General features: G+C 42.9%; 1 protein-coding gene across 2 annotated transcripts in view; it reads right to left on the bottom strand.

Moving 5' to 3' along the window:
* The window catches only part of pitpnm3 (PITPNM family member 3), a 109,667-nt gene that overhangs the window by 60,852 nt on the left and 31,032 nt on the right, over nucleotides 1–17,783 (bottom strand). For both annotated transcript variants that reach the window (XM_031297354.2, XM_031297355.2), the window contains exons 4-5: nucleotides 1,119–1,189; nucleotides 735–955 (exon numbers count right to left, since the gene is read on the bottom strand). In XM_031297354.2, coding sequence (XP_031153214.1) covers nucleotides 735–955; nucleotides 1,119–1,189 — 292 coding nt within the window. The remainder of the gene's footprint in view (nucleotides 1–734; nucleotides 956–1,118; nucleotides 1,190–17,783) is intronic.

Genomic DNA, 17,783 nt, shown 5'->3' with positions numbered 1-17,783 from the left:
CATTAAAAGCAACAGAAAGAAGGCAGAAACAGCGAACTCATTAGCTGTTGACATACAGAAAGCATACCATAATGTGCAACAATGTCTCGCTCATAGCCTATCCATGTGTTCGTGTTAATTAAATGGATAGTTGTTAGCCAGCTGGCTAAATTGTTTTTAGCACAAATCATTCCTCTGGCATGTTTTGGAGTTACTGTACATCTTCAGATGCAGTGTTACCACCTACAAAGATTAGATTTGCATGCAGCTCTGGAAAAGCATGATAGATGCAATCAGATTTGTGATCTGGCTGAAGCTGACACATGGACAGTTGAAATGACAAATGAAAGGAAATAACTATTATCCATCTTACTACCTTGTGTGAGTAGTCAAAATACCTTGGGCGCAACTACCAGTTATTTGTCTGTTCTGTGATACTTAACGGTATGCAACAGGTGTCTCCTTTTCTTGGAGCGTTTTGGGAAATATATGGTGTGGGAACATAACCTGTCACACTTTAAATGGGATAATGTGATCATAGCTCCTTCTGCTACTCAGCGATAGAAAGACAACCTGGGCTATGAACAAGGTGAATAAAGTGTCTAAGCTTTTGGGCCAGCTTTAATGCTTGTTGATGTAGATTATTCAAGCCTCTGGAATTATACTGGAGGGACAAACAAAAGACTATTAAATACTTGAAATGACAAGTGTAAACGAGGCCAATGAGGCCTCCCTGTTCTGGCAACAGCACTCACTTGGACAACAGGGAGAAGGCTTCAGCGCACACGGCCGGACATGGCACCAGCTGGATCTTCACATGTTCAGCAGCGGCCTTGAAATGCGCCCACGTCACCTTATCCAGCACTGACGTCAGGGTGGCCACATCGCCAGCCTTTGTACTGGGGTCTCCGCCTGCTGTGTCCAAGATGTTTCCCCCATGCACCACTAGCAGCAGCACATGCGTCTTACATTTCCTCTGCAAAAGAATTCAGGTAGAGTTGAAAAAAGAGACTTGAAAAGAGAGACATAAAGGAGTGAAAGAATAGAGACAGCATTCTGTGAAAGCAGTGGTGCCACAAAGCAAAACAAATAACTGGGTACTGCTGACTATACTGAGAGGCTGTTCGTAATGATCCTACCTCTATGTCCTCAAGTCCTTCAATGCTGCTCTGAGGGGGGCAGCGTGGACCCCCCAGCTGGTAGAGACCGTCTGTATTGGATGAGTAAAGAGTAGAAGCAGGAAGTGGCAGGAAGGAAAGAAAGAGGGGAGAATAAGGAGAGAGAGAAGGGTCACTGCAGGAGCCACTTCACCCAGATGCCCCCATAACAGAACCACAAATGGATATTGATTGGTGAATATGGTCAATATTACTAATGCCTCTTCATCTCTCTTCATTTGTACTCCATACTGGGCGATGGGCTTATGTACCCTTAGGCTCAAATGGCATAACCATAAGATTCAGAAGTCAATAGTGACAGTAAACAGCAGGAGTGTGGTTGCATTTCTGCTGCAGCATCTATAGGCATCACATGTAATTGGATTTTAGTTCCTCTGCTGCAGTAGCAACAACAGACTTCTTTTCTAGGGACAAACGATGAAGGAATGGGGACATTTTTTATCCCAACTAGAAGCATCTCTCCCTCTCTCTCTGTGCGGTGCAGCATTTAATGGGATCCTGGCCAAACTCATTACCCTCTCTGGAAGCCTGTGCACGCTGTGTCATCCTATTCCTGAACTCTCTCCCGTCCCTCTTTCTATTCTTTCTCTCCGGGCTCAAGGCATGGCTCTGTGTTTTGCTAGCTCGTTGTTTATTTGGCCTCCTCATCTGGGACCGACTGCCATGGGAGGCTCTCACAGACTCACGCACTGTCATCTCCCTTCTACTCCGTTCACAGCCCACAGCCTGCTTCCGACTGCTCAGCACACACAAGGGACTCAGCACACTGCACTATTTTGGTCACAAAGTAAAGGGAAATCAATAGAGGCAGGTTTTCTTTTTTCTGAAAGAGGGAGGGAGGTAGGGCAGAAAAGTTCCTCCAAAAACCTTGCCAAGTATTTTAGAGTGAAAAGTTTGCTGTGTGATTCGACAGCAAGCAGATAAACATGTTTGATAAGTGGTTGTACTCATTTGTGGGGCTAGATTATTAATATGTTTTTGAAACCCAAATACACTGATAGACCTGTTTCCTATAGAGCTGCAACACTTATTAACAAGTCAATCAATCGATTCGTTGATTGCCTGGGGAACACAAATGCCTAAGCAAGTAATTCATCGATTAGTCAATTGACAGAAAATTAATTCTGCAAAAATGGCCAAATATTCACTGATTTCAGCTTCGCCAATCTGAGGATTTGCTGTTTTTCTTTGTGTTTCTCTTTGTAAACTGAATATCTTTGGGTTTAGAATTGTTTGTCAGACAAAATACAACGTTCGAAGATGCCACCTCTTCTTCACCCTGGAAAACTGTGATGGACATGTTTTTTAAAATATTTTCTGATATTGTATAGACTATGCAATATATGTCCTTTATAAAAATTATATACAGTACATATATTTTTTTTTTAAAGATTATTTTTGGGGCAATTTAGGCCTTTATTTGTACAGGACAGCTGAAGACATGAAGGGGGAGAGAGGGGGGGAATGACATGCAGCAAAGGGCTGCAGGTCGGAGTCAAACCTGAGACCTCTGCATCGAGGAGTAAATGGGCACGTGCTCTACAAGGTGAGCTACCCAGGAGCCTGATATAACATTTTTGACAGAGGTGGGACAGAGTCGTTGTTTCGCAAGTCACATGTAAGTCTCAAGATGCGGCTATGATGTCCGGGAGTCAAGTATAAGTCATAAATGTTATGCTTTAAGTCTCAAACATGTTGTTTTTTTGTCTGTCTGGTGCTCTGCACTGCCAAACACACCTTTCCCATCCAATTCTGCAATATGACTGGCTGCTCTCAGATAGATTCAAAGTATATTCATTGTCAGGAAAATGAAGTTAATTCATTTGAGGTGAGAAATAGGCAATCAACTGAAACTGTGTGTGGCATGAAACTCATGACAGAAACCCAGTCCTGGACAAACAAAATTATTTTAGGCGGGTAAGAGCAATGACTTAAAGCAGATGGCTGAAATAGGTTTCATTACAAGTTTCGCCACTACAATTTCTGTGGCTGATTGAGTGAAATATGATTTCTCAGGTTTGGGGGACAGGAACCGTGCAGCTTCATTCAATGTAGTTTGGATTTCTAATGCCCCAAGAAGCATTACTGTAAGATCATGATTCATTCGTACCTTTATCTTAAAGGAAATTCTGTTAATTAAGAGCAAAACAAAAGAGCACAATTGTTTTATCACCGAATACACAAGATGAGATAATAATAGTGTATTCAAGCACACACTCAAACACAGCCAATATAAAAAGCTCTGCATCTCACACATTGTACTAGAAATGTACTGGCTGCCAGTCAGCCAATCAGCCAAACAGCTGCATACAACACAATGTAGAAAAACTCTCAGAGGAAATAGCAGAGCTTTGCTCGCCTCATCATTTTAGAGGGCAGGATGCATGCTGCAGCCCGGCTTGTGAATCTAACAACAAGTAAGACATTTGTCTGATATTGGGAGAAACTGACAAAATCATCTTTCTGTTGGCACGTCTCAGTGGTATTAAGCTGCTTCCTGCGGTTATGAGGCCAATTTCTTTTTTCCTGCAGCAGATTAGTGCTGCTACAGCAGAAAAAAACAATTCTAACAGTCCGTCCGCTTCTCTGTTTTCATTTCTGGTGCTTCCTCTCAGTTGCCTGAGTCCTGCCAGTCAATATGTGCTTTTTAAAACTTAGTGGTATTTAGCAGCTCTCAATCTGCGCTTATTCTCTCGCAACAAATGGCCTAACCTTGAAAGCACCCTGTGAAAAGTTAACAATGCCATAGTTCAACAGCACTGTGGCCATTTCCAGTGGCTTAAAGTGCAGTCAGGCACACACCTGTACACACTATACTATAAGTTCACACAGAGCCTCTGCTATCTACTGCAGTCTGAGATATTTCTTAACTTATCTGCAAGAGAAGAAAAGAAAACGGACCCTAGAAAGAGGGCTGTGAAGAGGAAAGGGCTCAACAGAGAAGTCTACTAGAGCTGAATAAGAGAGGATGAAATATTGATCTATTGATCCAAGTTTGGATCCCTCTTGTGTGTCATTCTGTCTGCGCAGCTATGATATAAAATGTAATTTTTCCTTAAAACTAAGGGTTGTCTCTTTTTGTCTCCAACATGCAGAGTTTTTGTTTTCTGTTTCCTCTCAGGTCTCGACCACTTCTATCACTATCACACATGTATAACCTTTGATTGAGCAGATGGGAGAAAAACAAGAACGGGGGATGCGAGTGAGTGGCAAAAGATTGCATTCATTATTGGGAAGATTTGCTTCCAAACTACAGATTTTTATCCTCAAAAGGGAGAATGAAAATGGCAAAATGCCCTCAAAGTTTCCTGCCTGCTGGAGTGTGAATTGACTCATCAAAGAGGTACAGTAATGCAGGCAATTATCTGTTTTCCTGGAAAGATTTGCACAGAAAACAGCAGAGTTGGCTTTCAGCTTGCAAATTATTTTTGCCTTTAAATATTTCGCTCACACAAGACATGCTACGATTTTGAGAAAAATAAGAAGAAATGTACAATGCAGAACAAAGCCTCTGATTTACATTAGTAGGAATTGATTATGAACACCTTATAGTACACAGATGTGGGACAATAATCAATATAACTGTACTATACAAGGTATAATCACACTGCAACAGACCCATAGTATTATTGCAGTGTCTTTATTGAAATTACCAGCTGTGGTCATGAGGAGAACCTCTTGGCCTCTTTGCCACTCATTTAATTAACATGACGACATCAGAAAAACAGAGATAGCTTGGGCCCTATTTTAACGATCTAAGCACACGGCGTGAAGCGCCTGGTGCAGGTGCGTTTAGGGTGTGTCCAAATCCACTTTTGCTAGTTTGACGGCGGAAAAAAGGGTCCGTGCGCCGGGCGCATGGTTCAAAAGGGTTGTACTTAGTGTCTTCATTAATCAGAGGTGTGTTTTGGGCGTAACATGCAATAAACCAATCAGAGATCATCTCCCATTCCCTTTAAAAGGGAAAGAGAGATTTCCTCCATTGGGAGCTGATATGGTAAATGACAAATCTACGGTGGCCCTGAAGTGCAAATCACGACAGCAAATAGGAAAACACGACGGCAAATAGGAAAACACGACGGTAAATAGTAAAACACGACGGCAAATATGAAGACACGACGGCAAATATCAAAACACGACAGCAAATAGGAAAACACGACGGCAAATATCAAAACACGACAGCAAATATGAAAACACGACGGCAAATAGGAAAACACGACGGCAAATATCAAAACACGACAGACAGTCCGTCTGTCCAATCAGGAGGGTCCGTCCTCTGCTAGATAGGCCCTACCCTTTCCGGTAGAAGTTAATGTCATTGTGTTTTATGATTTGCTGTCGTGTTTTCATATTTGCCGTTGTGTTTTCATATTTGCCGTCGTGTTTTCATATATGCTTTCGTGTTTTCATATTTGCTGTCGTGTTTTCCTATTTGCTGTCGTGTTTTCATATTTGCTGTCGTGTTTTCCTATTTGCTGTCGTGTTTTCCTATTTGCAGTCGTGTTTTCCTATTTGCTGTCGTGTTTTCATATTTGCTGTCGTGTTTTCCTATTTGCTGTCGTGTTTTCCTATTTGCTGTCGTCTTTTCCTGTTTGCTGTCGTGTTTTCATATTTGCTGTCGTGTTTTCCTGTTTGCCGTCGTGTTTTCCTATTTGCCGTCGTGTTTTCCTATTTGCCGTCGTGTTTTCATATATGCTTTCGTGTTTTCATATTTGCTGTCGTGTTTTATGCTTTGCCGTTGTGTTTTCCTATTTGCTGTCGTGATTTGCACTTCAGGGCCACCGTACAAATCCCTCGAAATTCACTTGATTGATCGATGGATAAATCTGAAATGCAAATTGTGTTTTGCACTCCGAAACACACTTCTCTCATGCAAAACTACTATAATAACTTATAGTGATCTAGTGCACTGTGAGATTCAATTCAATTCAATTCAATTCAATTCAATTTTATTTATCATAACAATAGTTATCTCGAGACACTTTACAGATAGAGTAGGTCTAGACCAAACTCTGTAGTTTACGAAGCCCCAACTAGTACAGTGGTTGCCTCAAGAGCAAGCATTAGCAGTAGCTATTGCGACAGTGGCAAGGAAAAACTCCCTCTTTTGTTAGGAAGAAACCTCGGACAGACCCAGACTCTTGGTAGGCGGTGTCTGACGGCACCAGTTGGGGGAGTGGTGAATGGTGGCAATAATAGTCATAATAAAGATAGTGAAACAGTGATCACAATGGTAGTCGTAGTAGTTCATGTCATAGTAGGGTACAGCAGGGCGTTACAGGGTGTAGTGTGGCACAGCAGCCTGGGTGGACGCGGCAGGACGCAGTCGGACACTGCGGGGAATCGCAGAGCGTAGCAGGGTGTAGTAAGTCCATAGCGTCAGCTGCACCCAGGACCCTGGTGTAGGTGCCACCCAATTCCAAGGCGATGTTCTGGGTGAAGAAGAAGCAAAGGGAGTCCGGGGAGAAAACTCCCCAGAGCTAGGTTAGTAACAGGCATTTCTGGGACTAAGATGCACACAAAAGGAGACAAGTGAAAAGAGAGAAGAGGGAGCGGCTCATTGTGTCCTTGGAAGGAGCTTCCGACAGCAGTCTAGAGTTATAATAGCATAACTAAGAGAGGCAGGCTAAAGAGAGGGGCCCTGGACCGGGCTCGTACTCTCCCCTGCCGGAACGGGCTTGTACTTCCTGCCTCCCTCTACTCTACTCTACTATGCTGCAACTCCTCACTCCCTAACTATAAGCTTTATCAAAGATGATGGTTTTCAGTTTATTCTTAAATGTGGCGACGGTGTCAGCCCCCCGAACCCAAGTTGGGAGCTGGTTCCACAGGAGAGGAGCCTGGTAGCTGAAGGCTCTGGCTCCCATTCTACTTTTAGAGACTCTAGGAACCACAAGTAGCTCTGAGTTCTGGGAGCACAGTGCTCTAGTGGGACAATACGGTACTAAGAGCTCTTCTATGTATGATGGTGCTTGACCATTTAGTGCTTTGTAGGTCAGGAGAAGGATTTTAAATTCAATCCTGGATTTTACAGGAAGCCAATGCAGAGAAGCTAATACAGGAGAAATGTGATCTCTTTTGTTAGTTCTTGTCAGAACACGTGCTGCAGCATTCTGGATCAGCTGGAGGGTCTTGAGGGACTTATTTGAGCAGCCTGATAGTAAAGAATTACAGTAGTCCAGCTGGGAAGTAACGAATGCACGGACTAGTTTTTCAGCATCGTTTAGCGAGAGGATGTTCCTGATTTTGGCAATGTTACGAAGATGGAAAAAGGCTGTTCTTGAGGTTTGTTTTAAGTGGGCGTTAAAGGATAGATCCTGGTCAAAAATGATTCCTAGATTTCTGACAGTAGTGCTGGAGGCCAGGGCAATACCATCTAGGGTATATCTTTAGATAATGAAGTTCGGTGGTGCTTGGTTCCCAGCACAATAACTTCCGCTTTGTTTGAGTTTAACATCAGAAAATTGTGGCTCATCCAGGATTTTATATCATGCACGCTTGAAGTTTAGCTAACTGACCGCTTTCGTCTGGCTTAATTGACAGATATAATTGGGTGTCGTCTGCGTAACAGTGAAAGTTAATTGAGTGTTTCCTAATAATATTGCCTAGAGGAAGCATATATAAAGAGAATAGAATTGGTCCAAGCACTGAGCCTTGAGGAACGCCATGGCTAACTTTAGCGTATTTGGATGGTTTATCGTTAATATTAACAAATTGGGATCGCTCAGAAAAATAGGACTTAAACCAGCTTAGTGTGATTCCTTTAATGCCAACAAAATGTTCCAGTCTCTGTAAGAGGATGGTATGGTCAATAGTGTCGAATGCAGCACTAAGATCTAATAAGACAAGTATGGAGACAAGTCCTTTGTCAGCAGCAGTTAGAAGGTCGTTAGTGTTTTTCACCAGTGCCGTCTCTGTGCTATGATGCATTCTAAATCCTGACTGAAAGTCTTCAAATAGACTATTTCTATGCAGAAAGTCACACAATTGATTAGCGACTACCTTCTCAAGGATTTTGGAGAGAAACGGGAGGTTAGATATAGGTCTATAGTTGGCTAAGACCTCAGGATCGAGGGTGGGTTTTTTCAGAATAGGTTTTATCACAGCTACTTTAAAAGACTGCGGTACGTGACCCGTTAATAAGGACATATTGATCGTATCTAGTAATGTGGTATTGACCACGGGTAGTGCTTCTTTAAGTAGCCTCGTTGGAATGGGGTCTAAGAGACAGGTAGTTGGCTTAGCTGAAGAGACCCTTAACATTAATTGTTGGAGGTCTAAAGGATAAAAGCCGTCTAAATAAGTATCAGGTCTTATCGTTCTCTCTAGCCCTCCTGCGCCCAATGGTGAGCCGTTAGAAGCTGTGGGCAGAAGGTGATGAATTTTTTCTCTAATTGTTATAATTTTATCATTAAAAAAGGTCATGAAGTCATCACTGCTCAGAGCTATAGGAATAGATGGCTCAACAGAGCTATGACTCTTTGTCAGCCTGGCTACAGTGCTGAAAAGAAACCTTGGGTTGTTCTTATTTTCTTCTATTAGTATTGAGTAGTAGTCTGATCTGGCATTTCTGAGGGCCGTCCTATAATTTTTTAGACTATCTTGCAAATCCACACGAGATTCTTCCAGTTTGGTGGAACGCCATTTACTTTCAAGTTTTCGTGAGATTTGTTTTAATTTGCGAGTTTGGGAGTTATACCAAGGTGCTAGTTTCCTTTCCTTCATCATCTTCTTTTTGATAGGAGCAACCAAGTCTAAAGTAGTCCGTAGGCAGGCCGTAGCAGCGTCTACAAAATTATCAAGTTGGGAGGGACTAAAGTTAACATAACGGTCCTCTGTTATATTAAGGCATGACATTGAGTTAAGTGCTGTTGGAATATCTTCCTTAAATTTAGCTATAGCGCTGTCAGATAAGCATCTAGTGTAGAAACATTTATTTAATTTCGTATAGTCTGGTAGTAGGAATTCGAAAGTTATTAAAAAATGGTCTGATAATACAGGATTCTGCGGAAATACTATTAAATCGTCAATTTTGATGCCATATTCTAGCACAAGGTCGAGGGTGTGGTTAAAACAGTGCGTGGCCTTATGCACCCTCTGACTGAAACCAATAGAATCTAGCAGTGAATTGAAAGCAGTACTAAGGCTATTGCTGTCAACGTCCACATGGATATTAAAATCACCTACAATAAGTATTTTGTCTGATTGAAGGACTACGCATGATAAAAACTCTGAGAATTCAGATAAAAACTCAGAATATGGACCTGGTGCTCGGTAAACAACAACGAATATAATTGGCTGTACTGTTTTCCATGTTGGGTGTTGAAGATTAAGAACAAGGCTTTCAAACGAGTTATAATTTAGTTTAGGTTTAGGATTAATTAACAGGCTCGAGTCAAATATGGCTGCAACTCCCCCTCCTCGGCCTGAGCCTCGTGGAATTTGGGTATTATTATGACTGGGAGGAGTGGCTTCGTTTAAACTAACATATTCGTCATGGCCCAGCCAGGTTTCGGTGAGGCAGAATAAATCAATGTGGTTATCTGATATCAATTTGTTTACCAATAATGCTTTCGATGACAGAGATCTAATATTTAATAGTCCACATTTGATTTTCCTATTCTGTTCTATCGTTGCAGTGGTTGTTTTAATTCCAATTAGGTTGTTTAGTATAGCACCTCTTTTGTTAGTGTTTTGTTTAAACGGTCTCAGTCGGAGGACAGACACGGTGGTTATGGGATTATGAATGGGTGATTGCTCTGAAGGGAGCACAGAGGGGCGTGTAGCGCTGTATCTCTGATTATTGACTTTGGGAGAGTGTGTCTGGTCAGTGTGCTTGTGGGAGTGTTTACGGGATGTAAACAGTCAATCAGAGGTCTGAGTATGCAGGGCGTGGTGCAAATTTCCACGTAGCATCTGGCTTCCGCGTGTATTGGGATGAATCCCATCCCTGCTGAACAGGGAGCCACGTTCCCAAAACAGATTGAAGTTGTCAATAAAACCTATCTTGTGAATGCTGCATGTGAGCTGGAGCCAGGTGTTAAGGGAGAGTAGTCTACTAAAGAGGCATGATCCGCGACCTAGAGATGGAAGTGGGCCCGAAATAAAAACCAACTTCCCAGTGCTTTTTAAAGCCTCAATGAGAGTGGTAAAGTCTCGCCTTGTGCGCTCACACTCCTGAATCCGGAATGACATGTCGTTATGTCCACAATGGACCACGATGCGTTTGATAGAGGTCGGAAATGAGGGTATCAGGTCCATAACTTTAGCCAGGATGTCTGCAACTTTGGCTCTGGGAAAAACAGTGTGTGACAGCATTATGAAACCGTAGGTCTCTAGTGATGGAGTCCCCAATAATTACTGTGGTTAGGGGGAAGAGCGGACGAGGAGTGGGGGGGTGTGGATAGCCAGTGACGGGAACAAAACAGTCAGTGTCGGTTTCAGATGGGCAGGGAAAAGAAGAGGAAGATTGCTTACCGTTCGGTTGTGGGGATTGTTTTTGAGGAACGTTGTCATTTGGCCGATCCAGGCAGTGTAGGCCACCGGACCGTCTGACTACCGCATCCCTCAGAAGCTTTCGCCGCGCGGTAGCAATCGTCTTCCGTGACGACGGCTGGTCAGTCTGCTTTGAAGCGGGGCGAGCCCGGTGAGCCGCAGTGGCCGCCACCGGCTCCAACTCCGACAAGGCATTGAAGCGGTTGGAGAGGCTGAGGGCAGGAGGCGATGGAGCCCTACCCGAGGCTCTCTTTCGGCCGCAAACCACCTCAGTCCAGGGTGGCTTGATAACCGGTGTCGAGCAGGACGATGGGCGTGGGCAGGCAGCTGGGTCCCATGGCGCGGTATCCTGGAAGGCCGCCGAGAGAGATGAGATCCGGAGCGACTGATTATGAGCCACGTCCAAGCAGGCGGTTAACAAAGCATCTTTGGTTTTTAAGTCCTCGGAAAGCCGACGAACATCTTCCCTGAGGTCAGCAATTTCTTTGTTTGTATTATTAAACAACGAGGAAATCCTGAGGGGGAATAGGGACTCGCCAGGTGTAGAGGTTGCCATGAAGCTAGCGTTAGTTTAGCCGGTAGGCCTAGTCTTGATAAATTAGCGTGAGGCTAATACTTACTTACACGTAAAAATGTATCTCTGTTTTTTTTTTTTAAAAAAACACTTTATTAGTATAATAAAAACTAGGCGATAGAGCCGACTGTTAGGTAGGAGGTTGAAGGCAGCTGCCGGCTGCCTCGTCCCCGCCGACTGCTGTCGCTTGTGGATGACGTAGGTACGTACGTAGAAACAGAAGGAGTAGGTGCGAATTAAGGAGAAATTAGCAAAAGTTAGGGAGAGAAAAGGAAGAAAGAAGCAGAGTGAGAGCGACAAGTAGATGAGAGGTTTTTACATGTGTTTGTCATTATTTGGGCTGAAATACAGTAAGTGTACAACATTTTTGTTTCTGCACATCTTTATCAGCAATGTACAGTAACCACTAGTCATACACGTGGTCCAGGAAAGAAATCTTGGTTTTCATTTTTTTTAATAGGATTTTTTTAGGAGATATTTTTTGTGGAACATTTGCCTTTCTTTGACAAAGGTCCCGAAAACTAAGGAGATTGCGGTTGCAAGAAGTGAAGAAATCTTTTTTTTATTACAGGTAAGATGATAGGGAAATTTGAGAAAGGTGAAGAAGTCATGCATCACTTGATTCGAAAGTGTGTGCTTAAGTAGCAACAGGTTAGGGGGCTCATTTGGATGTATGCTGTCTCCTGACTGGTTGAACAGCCCCCCCCTGACCCCTGGCACATTACAGGCCTGCTAACACGCTCAGCCATCTGTTCACTGCTGCTGAAATCTGTGTATGTCATGTTGCCCTACTGCGAGAAGACACCCAGGAGACGCCGCCAGCTCCACTGCATGACAAACCTGCTCTCTCTCACACACACACACACACACACACACACACACACACACACACACACACACACACACACACACACACACACAAAAACACAAGATCGCCAAAGCTCATTCAGTGTCTGTAACTAGAGATGTGCTAATCTGATATTCACCAAAAACACTGGATCGGACATACAATATTGACATTTGAACCCTGACATGTCAAGTGAATAATTGATAAAAGTGGTAGGAACAGCTGTCTGAAGATATTTACACTCTAAGGAGAAAAACTAAATGTAAGAAAGAAAAAAAGAGAAAGAAAATCAGTATTGGATTGTTATCAGTGTAAACCAGGGGTCAGCAACCATAGGCACGCGTTCCACCATTGATATGCTGTAGCTCAACCAATGGCACACTAGCAATAAGTGTGTCTGTTTACAGTAGTACAATGAACTTTTTCCCCAACTGTGTTCCGTGAAGACCCACCTAACTCTGCCTCTGATGAGAATGCGGCGCAAAGGAAAAAAACACATGCCTGCCTTAATGCTGATATGGAACACTGACTACCAAGAAGATTTTAAAATGGCACTTCATATTAAACAAATACTCAATGTTTTGGTATCGGTTTTGGAAAAGGAAAATTGGTTATCGAGTCAAGTCAATTCTATTCTCTAAGTCCTTGTATGTGAAAAAGGGGGAGAAACCTCAGGAAGGGCAACAAAGGAGGGATCCTTCTTCAAGGTGGAACAGATATTCAACAGGTGTATACAGAGTGGGCATAGGTAGCAGTAGTATAATTATTATCTGAATACATAGATTGTATTACAGAAACTAAGTAAATGCAGCAGATAGCATATAAAACTAAGTAATTATTAGAGTTTACGTGATATAGATCCATTTGTGCCTGACTGTGCTGCATGCCATTTCTGCGGCACATAAACTAGAACAACAGCAACGCTTGATCACCATTTCTAAAGGGTCAAGGACAAGTGTTTACCATCAGCAGGAGAAAGCTATGTGGCATTACCACAAAGGTTTGTTCCGTGTAATTTCATACAGTCGTTCTCTACCTCCTCCTCCCCTTCTCTCTCCTTCTCTCTGCTCCTCCCCCTGCCTCCCCCCGCTGGAGCTCCAGGCGGCGACAGTGTTGTTTGGGTGTGATTATCTGCTCTCAATGTGGGGTCACACAGCATTTCTTAACTTCATATCCTGCCAGACCAATGCACACATATGCACACAAATGCAGACTTACACACACAGTACTATGGAGCTAAAAGAGTCTCAATAAAGATAAATGCACACACTACATTCACATATGCACACACAGGATTCATAGATGCACACACATGATTCATAAATACACACACAAAATTCAGAAATGCAAACATTTACAAATGCACACAAGATTCAGAAATGCACAGGACAAGATTCAGAAATGTATTTCTGATGCACACACAAATATATCTTGATTTACAAACTGCTTGCGGTCTGTGAACTTCACTGCATTTGTGTGTGAATTTTGAGACTGCCCTGACTTGGCTCGACACACAAATGCCTTTTTTTAAACAGGGAATGTTCTGCAACCAATCAGATATCTCCCTTGTTTTAGCCAACCACAAGAACGCACCCCACGTGGGGGATTGTTTACTTATAAGCCAATCACATGAACGCGTTCACACAGCGCTATATGAATGTGGTGTAGGAGTCATGAGGGGCTTTCCGACCGGAGGGATTTTTGCAGTTCTTAGAACTAAACGTTCCTAGAAAGATTTTTTCGTCGTGTTCCGACAGGAAACATTTGGGGATTTTTAAGTTCCTCTGGCCTCAGTAGCGTACTTTTTTAGCTCCTACTTCAGAGCAGGGTCTTTTCCCTTTTCCTAGGTGTACTTGATTGGTCAAACTTATAAGTCACGCCCACTGCCAACTCGGAACTTGCAGACGGAGCAACAACCAACAACGGGACATTTTTAACAATTTTCACCATCTTATTCATCATTAAATTCACTTCTGACAACATTTTAGGCAAGAAATCAACTATGTAGAGGTCAAATGTGGGCTGTTTTACGAAAATTTATGGCTAATTGCAAATTTTGTCCGACTGTGTGTCGGGAGTTCAGCGGCCGGTGCTGCCTGTGTTGCTGCCTCGCCACCCGGCCTGTCTTCCTTCACAGACCCCGGCCTGCTGGGAGGTAGATGGAGCTCCGTCACGGCTGGCAGCCCATGGCACTCCATACCCGCGCAAAGTCACCATTTTTTGGGTTAATGGACTACCAAACGCCGCTGCCCTGACAGAGCTCCAGGGCCTGCAGTTCCCCTCTTCCTGCTAAATGGCCGCTGTGTGTGAGTGAGAGCGCGGTCAGCGAGCTTGTTACGCCCGCAATCTCTTACTGCAGGTTCCAGTTAATCTCATAATGGATATGTGTGTTGAATTATTTTAACAAACGATCGGGGAAATAAACGCCTCTTGTCCGCGAGTCTCATTGATAGAGCCTGCGGCTGGATGGAGCTCTATCAATGAGAGCTAGCTAGTCTCCTCTTAGACCTCTGAAACGAAACCCCTAATGTTCACAAAAATGCATTAAATTGAAATCGGACACCATAGTTAGCTTTATAAGACCTTGGGGTAGATGTTCTATAAGTGGCATGACGAAATTCAAACTGTAAATATACGAACATTATGCCGAAAGTGTAGCAACAATCTTTCCCATAGGATTAAATGGGACACATAGCTAGCCTAGCTAGCAGCTCCTCCTAAGGAGACCCCTAATGTTCACAAAAATGCATTAAATTGAAATTGGACACCATAGTTAGCTTTATAAGACCTTGGGGTAGCTATTTTATAAGTGACGTGACGAAATTCAAACTGTAAATATACGAAAGTTATGCCGGCAGCTGGCAGCCAGCCAGCTCCGGAGCCCCGAGCCCCGGTTGTCCAATAACCGAGAAACGGTGACTTTCACTGGGTATGGAGTTTGCGCTTTCTCGTCAGACTGTGTGGAGCTCCTAAAGTTGAGCAAAACATTATGTGAATTACTACGAGAATGGACGACTCCACCCACATTCATATAGCGCTGTGTGAACGCGTTCATGTGATTGGCTTATAAGTAAACAATCCCCCACGTGGGGTGCGTTCTTGTGATTGGCTAAAACAAGGGAGATATCTGATTGGTTGTAGATCATTCCGTTTAAAAAAAGGCATTTGTGTGTCGAGCCAAGTCAGGGCAGTCTCAAAATTCACACACAAATGCAGTGAAGTTCACAGACCGCAAGCAGTTTGTAAATCAAGATATATTTGTGTGTGCATCAGAAATACATTTCTGAATCTTGTCCTGTGCATTTCTGAATCTTGTGTGCATTTGTAAATGTTGTTTGCATTTCTGAATTTTGTGTGCATTTATGAATTTTGTATGCATTTGTGAATGTTCTGTGCTTTTTAAATTTTGTGTGTGTATTTGTGAATTTTGTGCGCATTTGTGTATCCTGTGTGTGTATTTATGAATCATGTGTGTGCATGTATGAATCCTGTGTGCATATGTGAATGTAGTGTGTGCATTTATCTTTATTGAGACTCTTTTAGCTCCATACAGTACAGGCATATACTGTAGACACACACAGCAATATAGACACACAGGAGAAAGAGCCTTTAACAACAAAGGTGCAAAGGGCTGTAAAAATAAGATATAAGAGGCAGAACAATACTCATATCATCTGATCACATCATTATCTCACCACTTCACCTTTTTTGTTTGCTGTCTTTTATTATAATTCTGCAGAGAAATTGCTTTTGTCTTTGCAGCTTCTAAGCCTCTCTACATAGTTTTCAAGAGAAAGACAAAAAGGAGAAACATTCATTTAAAGAGATTGTGCCTATGCGAGCATCATACGCTAAAAATGGCCAAGGGAAGGCGGTCGGCAGAATAGAGATGAGTCTCAGACCTTAAATTTCTGATTTCCACCACTCTCGCTCTGCATGTGTTTCTGAATAGAGCTACAGGGGGCATGAAGAAGATGGAGCTGTTGTGCTCTGAGTTAATGGGTAATATATTCCTCTCCGGGTCACTTCGTGTGGAATTATATTCTTACCATATAATATATTATGTTTGGTCTGTGTTAGGTTGTTGGGCAGGACTTATCACTTAGACATTTGAACATGTTTCCCATGACGTCGCCATTTTAGCTAATGTTATACCAGCTTGGCAGCTCACACCAGGAACAGCAGCCAAGTCAAGCCAAGTCAAGGAGTCAGTAGGTTTTGTTTATGTCACGGCTATTTCAGGTTGGACTACATTATAGAGCATCAATCAGTGAATGAAGTGGGAAAAGATGGCCATGAAAAGAGCACAACTTTTAGGATGAGAGAGAGGAGGAACGCACACCAGTGTTAGAGAGGTGCTGACCTCGATGAAAGTACAGGTGTGAGGGAGACAGATCGCACACTCATAGCCATGATGCAAAGAATGATTTCATAATTTACCAACGTTTCGACACGACAGTCTTCTTCAGGGTATTGAAGAAAAAGACTGTCATGTCGAAACGTTGGTGAATTATTAAATAATTCTTTGCATCGTGGCTACGAGAGTGCGAGACTATCTTTCCCTCACACAGCCTAAATATACCGATTTGAGTGTTTTGCACAGTGAACAGATGGGGAGCCTGAAAGGCATTGGAGCGATGGCTGAAGTCTGATCACAGGACGTCACTGAGAAGAGATGAAGAAGAAAGAGCAGAGTGGAAAATAAGGGGCAGTTGTGCTCCAGGGGTTCCTCTCTGTCACGGAGGTTTCCATCACTGTTGCCTCTATTGGGAGGGAAAGTGTTTACAGTCGCCAGTGGCTTGTGGTGTAATGAATGTAGGAAGATAGAGAGGGGGAAATATAAAAACATGATGAGGTGATGCGATGGGAAGGGAGTGAAAGAGCGGAAAGGTCGGGGGGAAAATGGATGGTTAAAGAAGCTGAGGAGAACAAAAGAGGAAATGAAGGAATAATGGAGAGCAAAGGGAGTGAGGTTATAAACCCTGAGACGCATTTAAGGAACCGACAAATAGACATGAAAGGGTAGTGGATTTCACCGCTCAACTGCTACACAGGCTGAGAGTAGTCCAGCTGCACCTTTAAGGTTTCCTGATGATTACAACACCACGATCTGATCCAGTCTTCAACATTTTATTAAGAATGAGGTAATTAAGCATATGGGTAACTGTAGCTGTCGAACCTCATTTACCAGAGAGATTCTAGAGATGACAATTAAACATCACGATGTTCATCATCATCATGATGAAGACCAAAACAGAGCATAAAGAGAGTGAATAATGGACTTACATTTGTCAGGTGGTCAGAAATACAACTTCAAAATGAATATTAATGTTGCTTCATTTCTGCAGGATGTGATAACAGGCAACTGTTGTCTAACAAGTTCTCCGCGTCAAATTTATGAGATGATAATATGTCAATGATGTACTGTACAACATACTGTTCATACCGAGCGGGACATTTTGCAGTTAAAAAAAACAAACTTGGCTCATTTCTCTTTTGGACAAACTATGTCATGGCAACCCAATTTCTAAATTCCCCTCAGATATACCGACAATGGGCGCCCCTGTGATTTCGGGGTTAAGACGCAAATCAATGTCCAAAGCAGACTTTTATTGCCTCACTCCTTCCCTCATTTCCTGTAACCTCCCTTCTAGCACTATCTGATTAAATATACACCAAAAATAATTAAAAAAGAAACCACATCTTTGAG

The sequence above is a fragment of the Sander lucioperca genome, chromosome 5 (assembly GCF_008315115.2).
Source record: "Sander lucioperca isolate FBNREF2018 chromosome 5, SLUC_FBN_1.2, whole genome shotgun sequence".
In the NCBI taxonomy this organism is placed as follows: Eukaryota; Metazoa; Chordata; class Actinopteri; order Perciformes; family Percidae; genus Sander; species Sander lucioperca.
The sequence above is the reverse complement of the archived record's forward strand: the minus strand, read 5'-3'. Positions and strand labels throughout refer to the sequence as shown.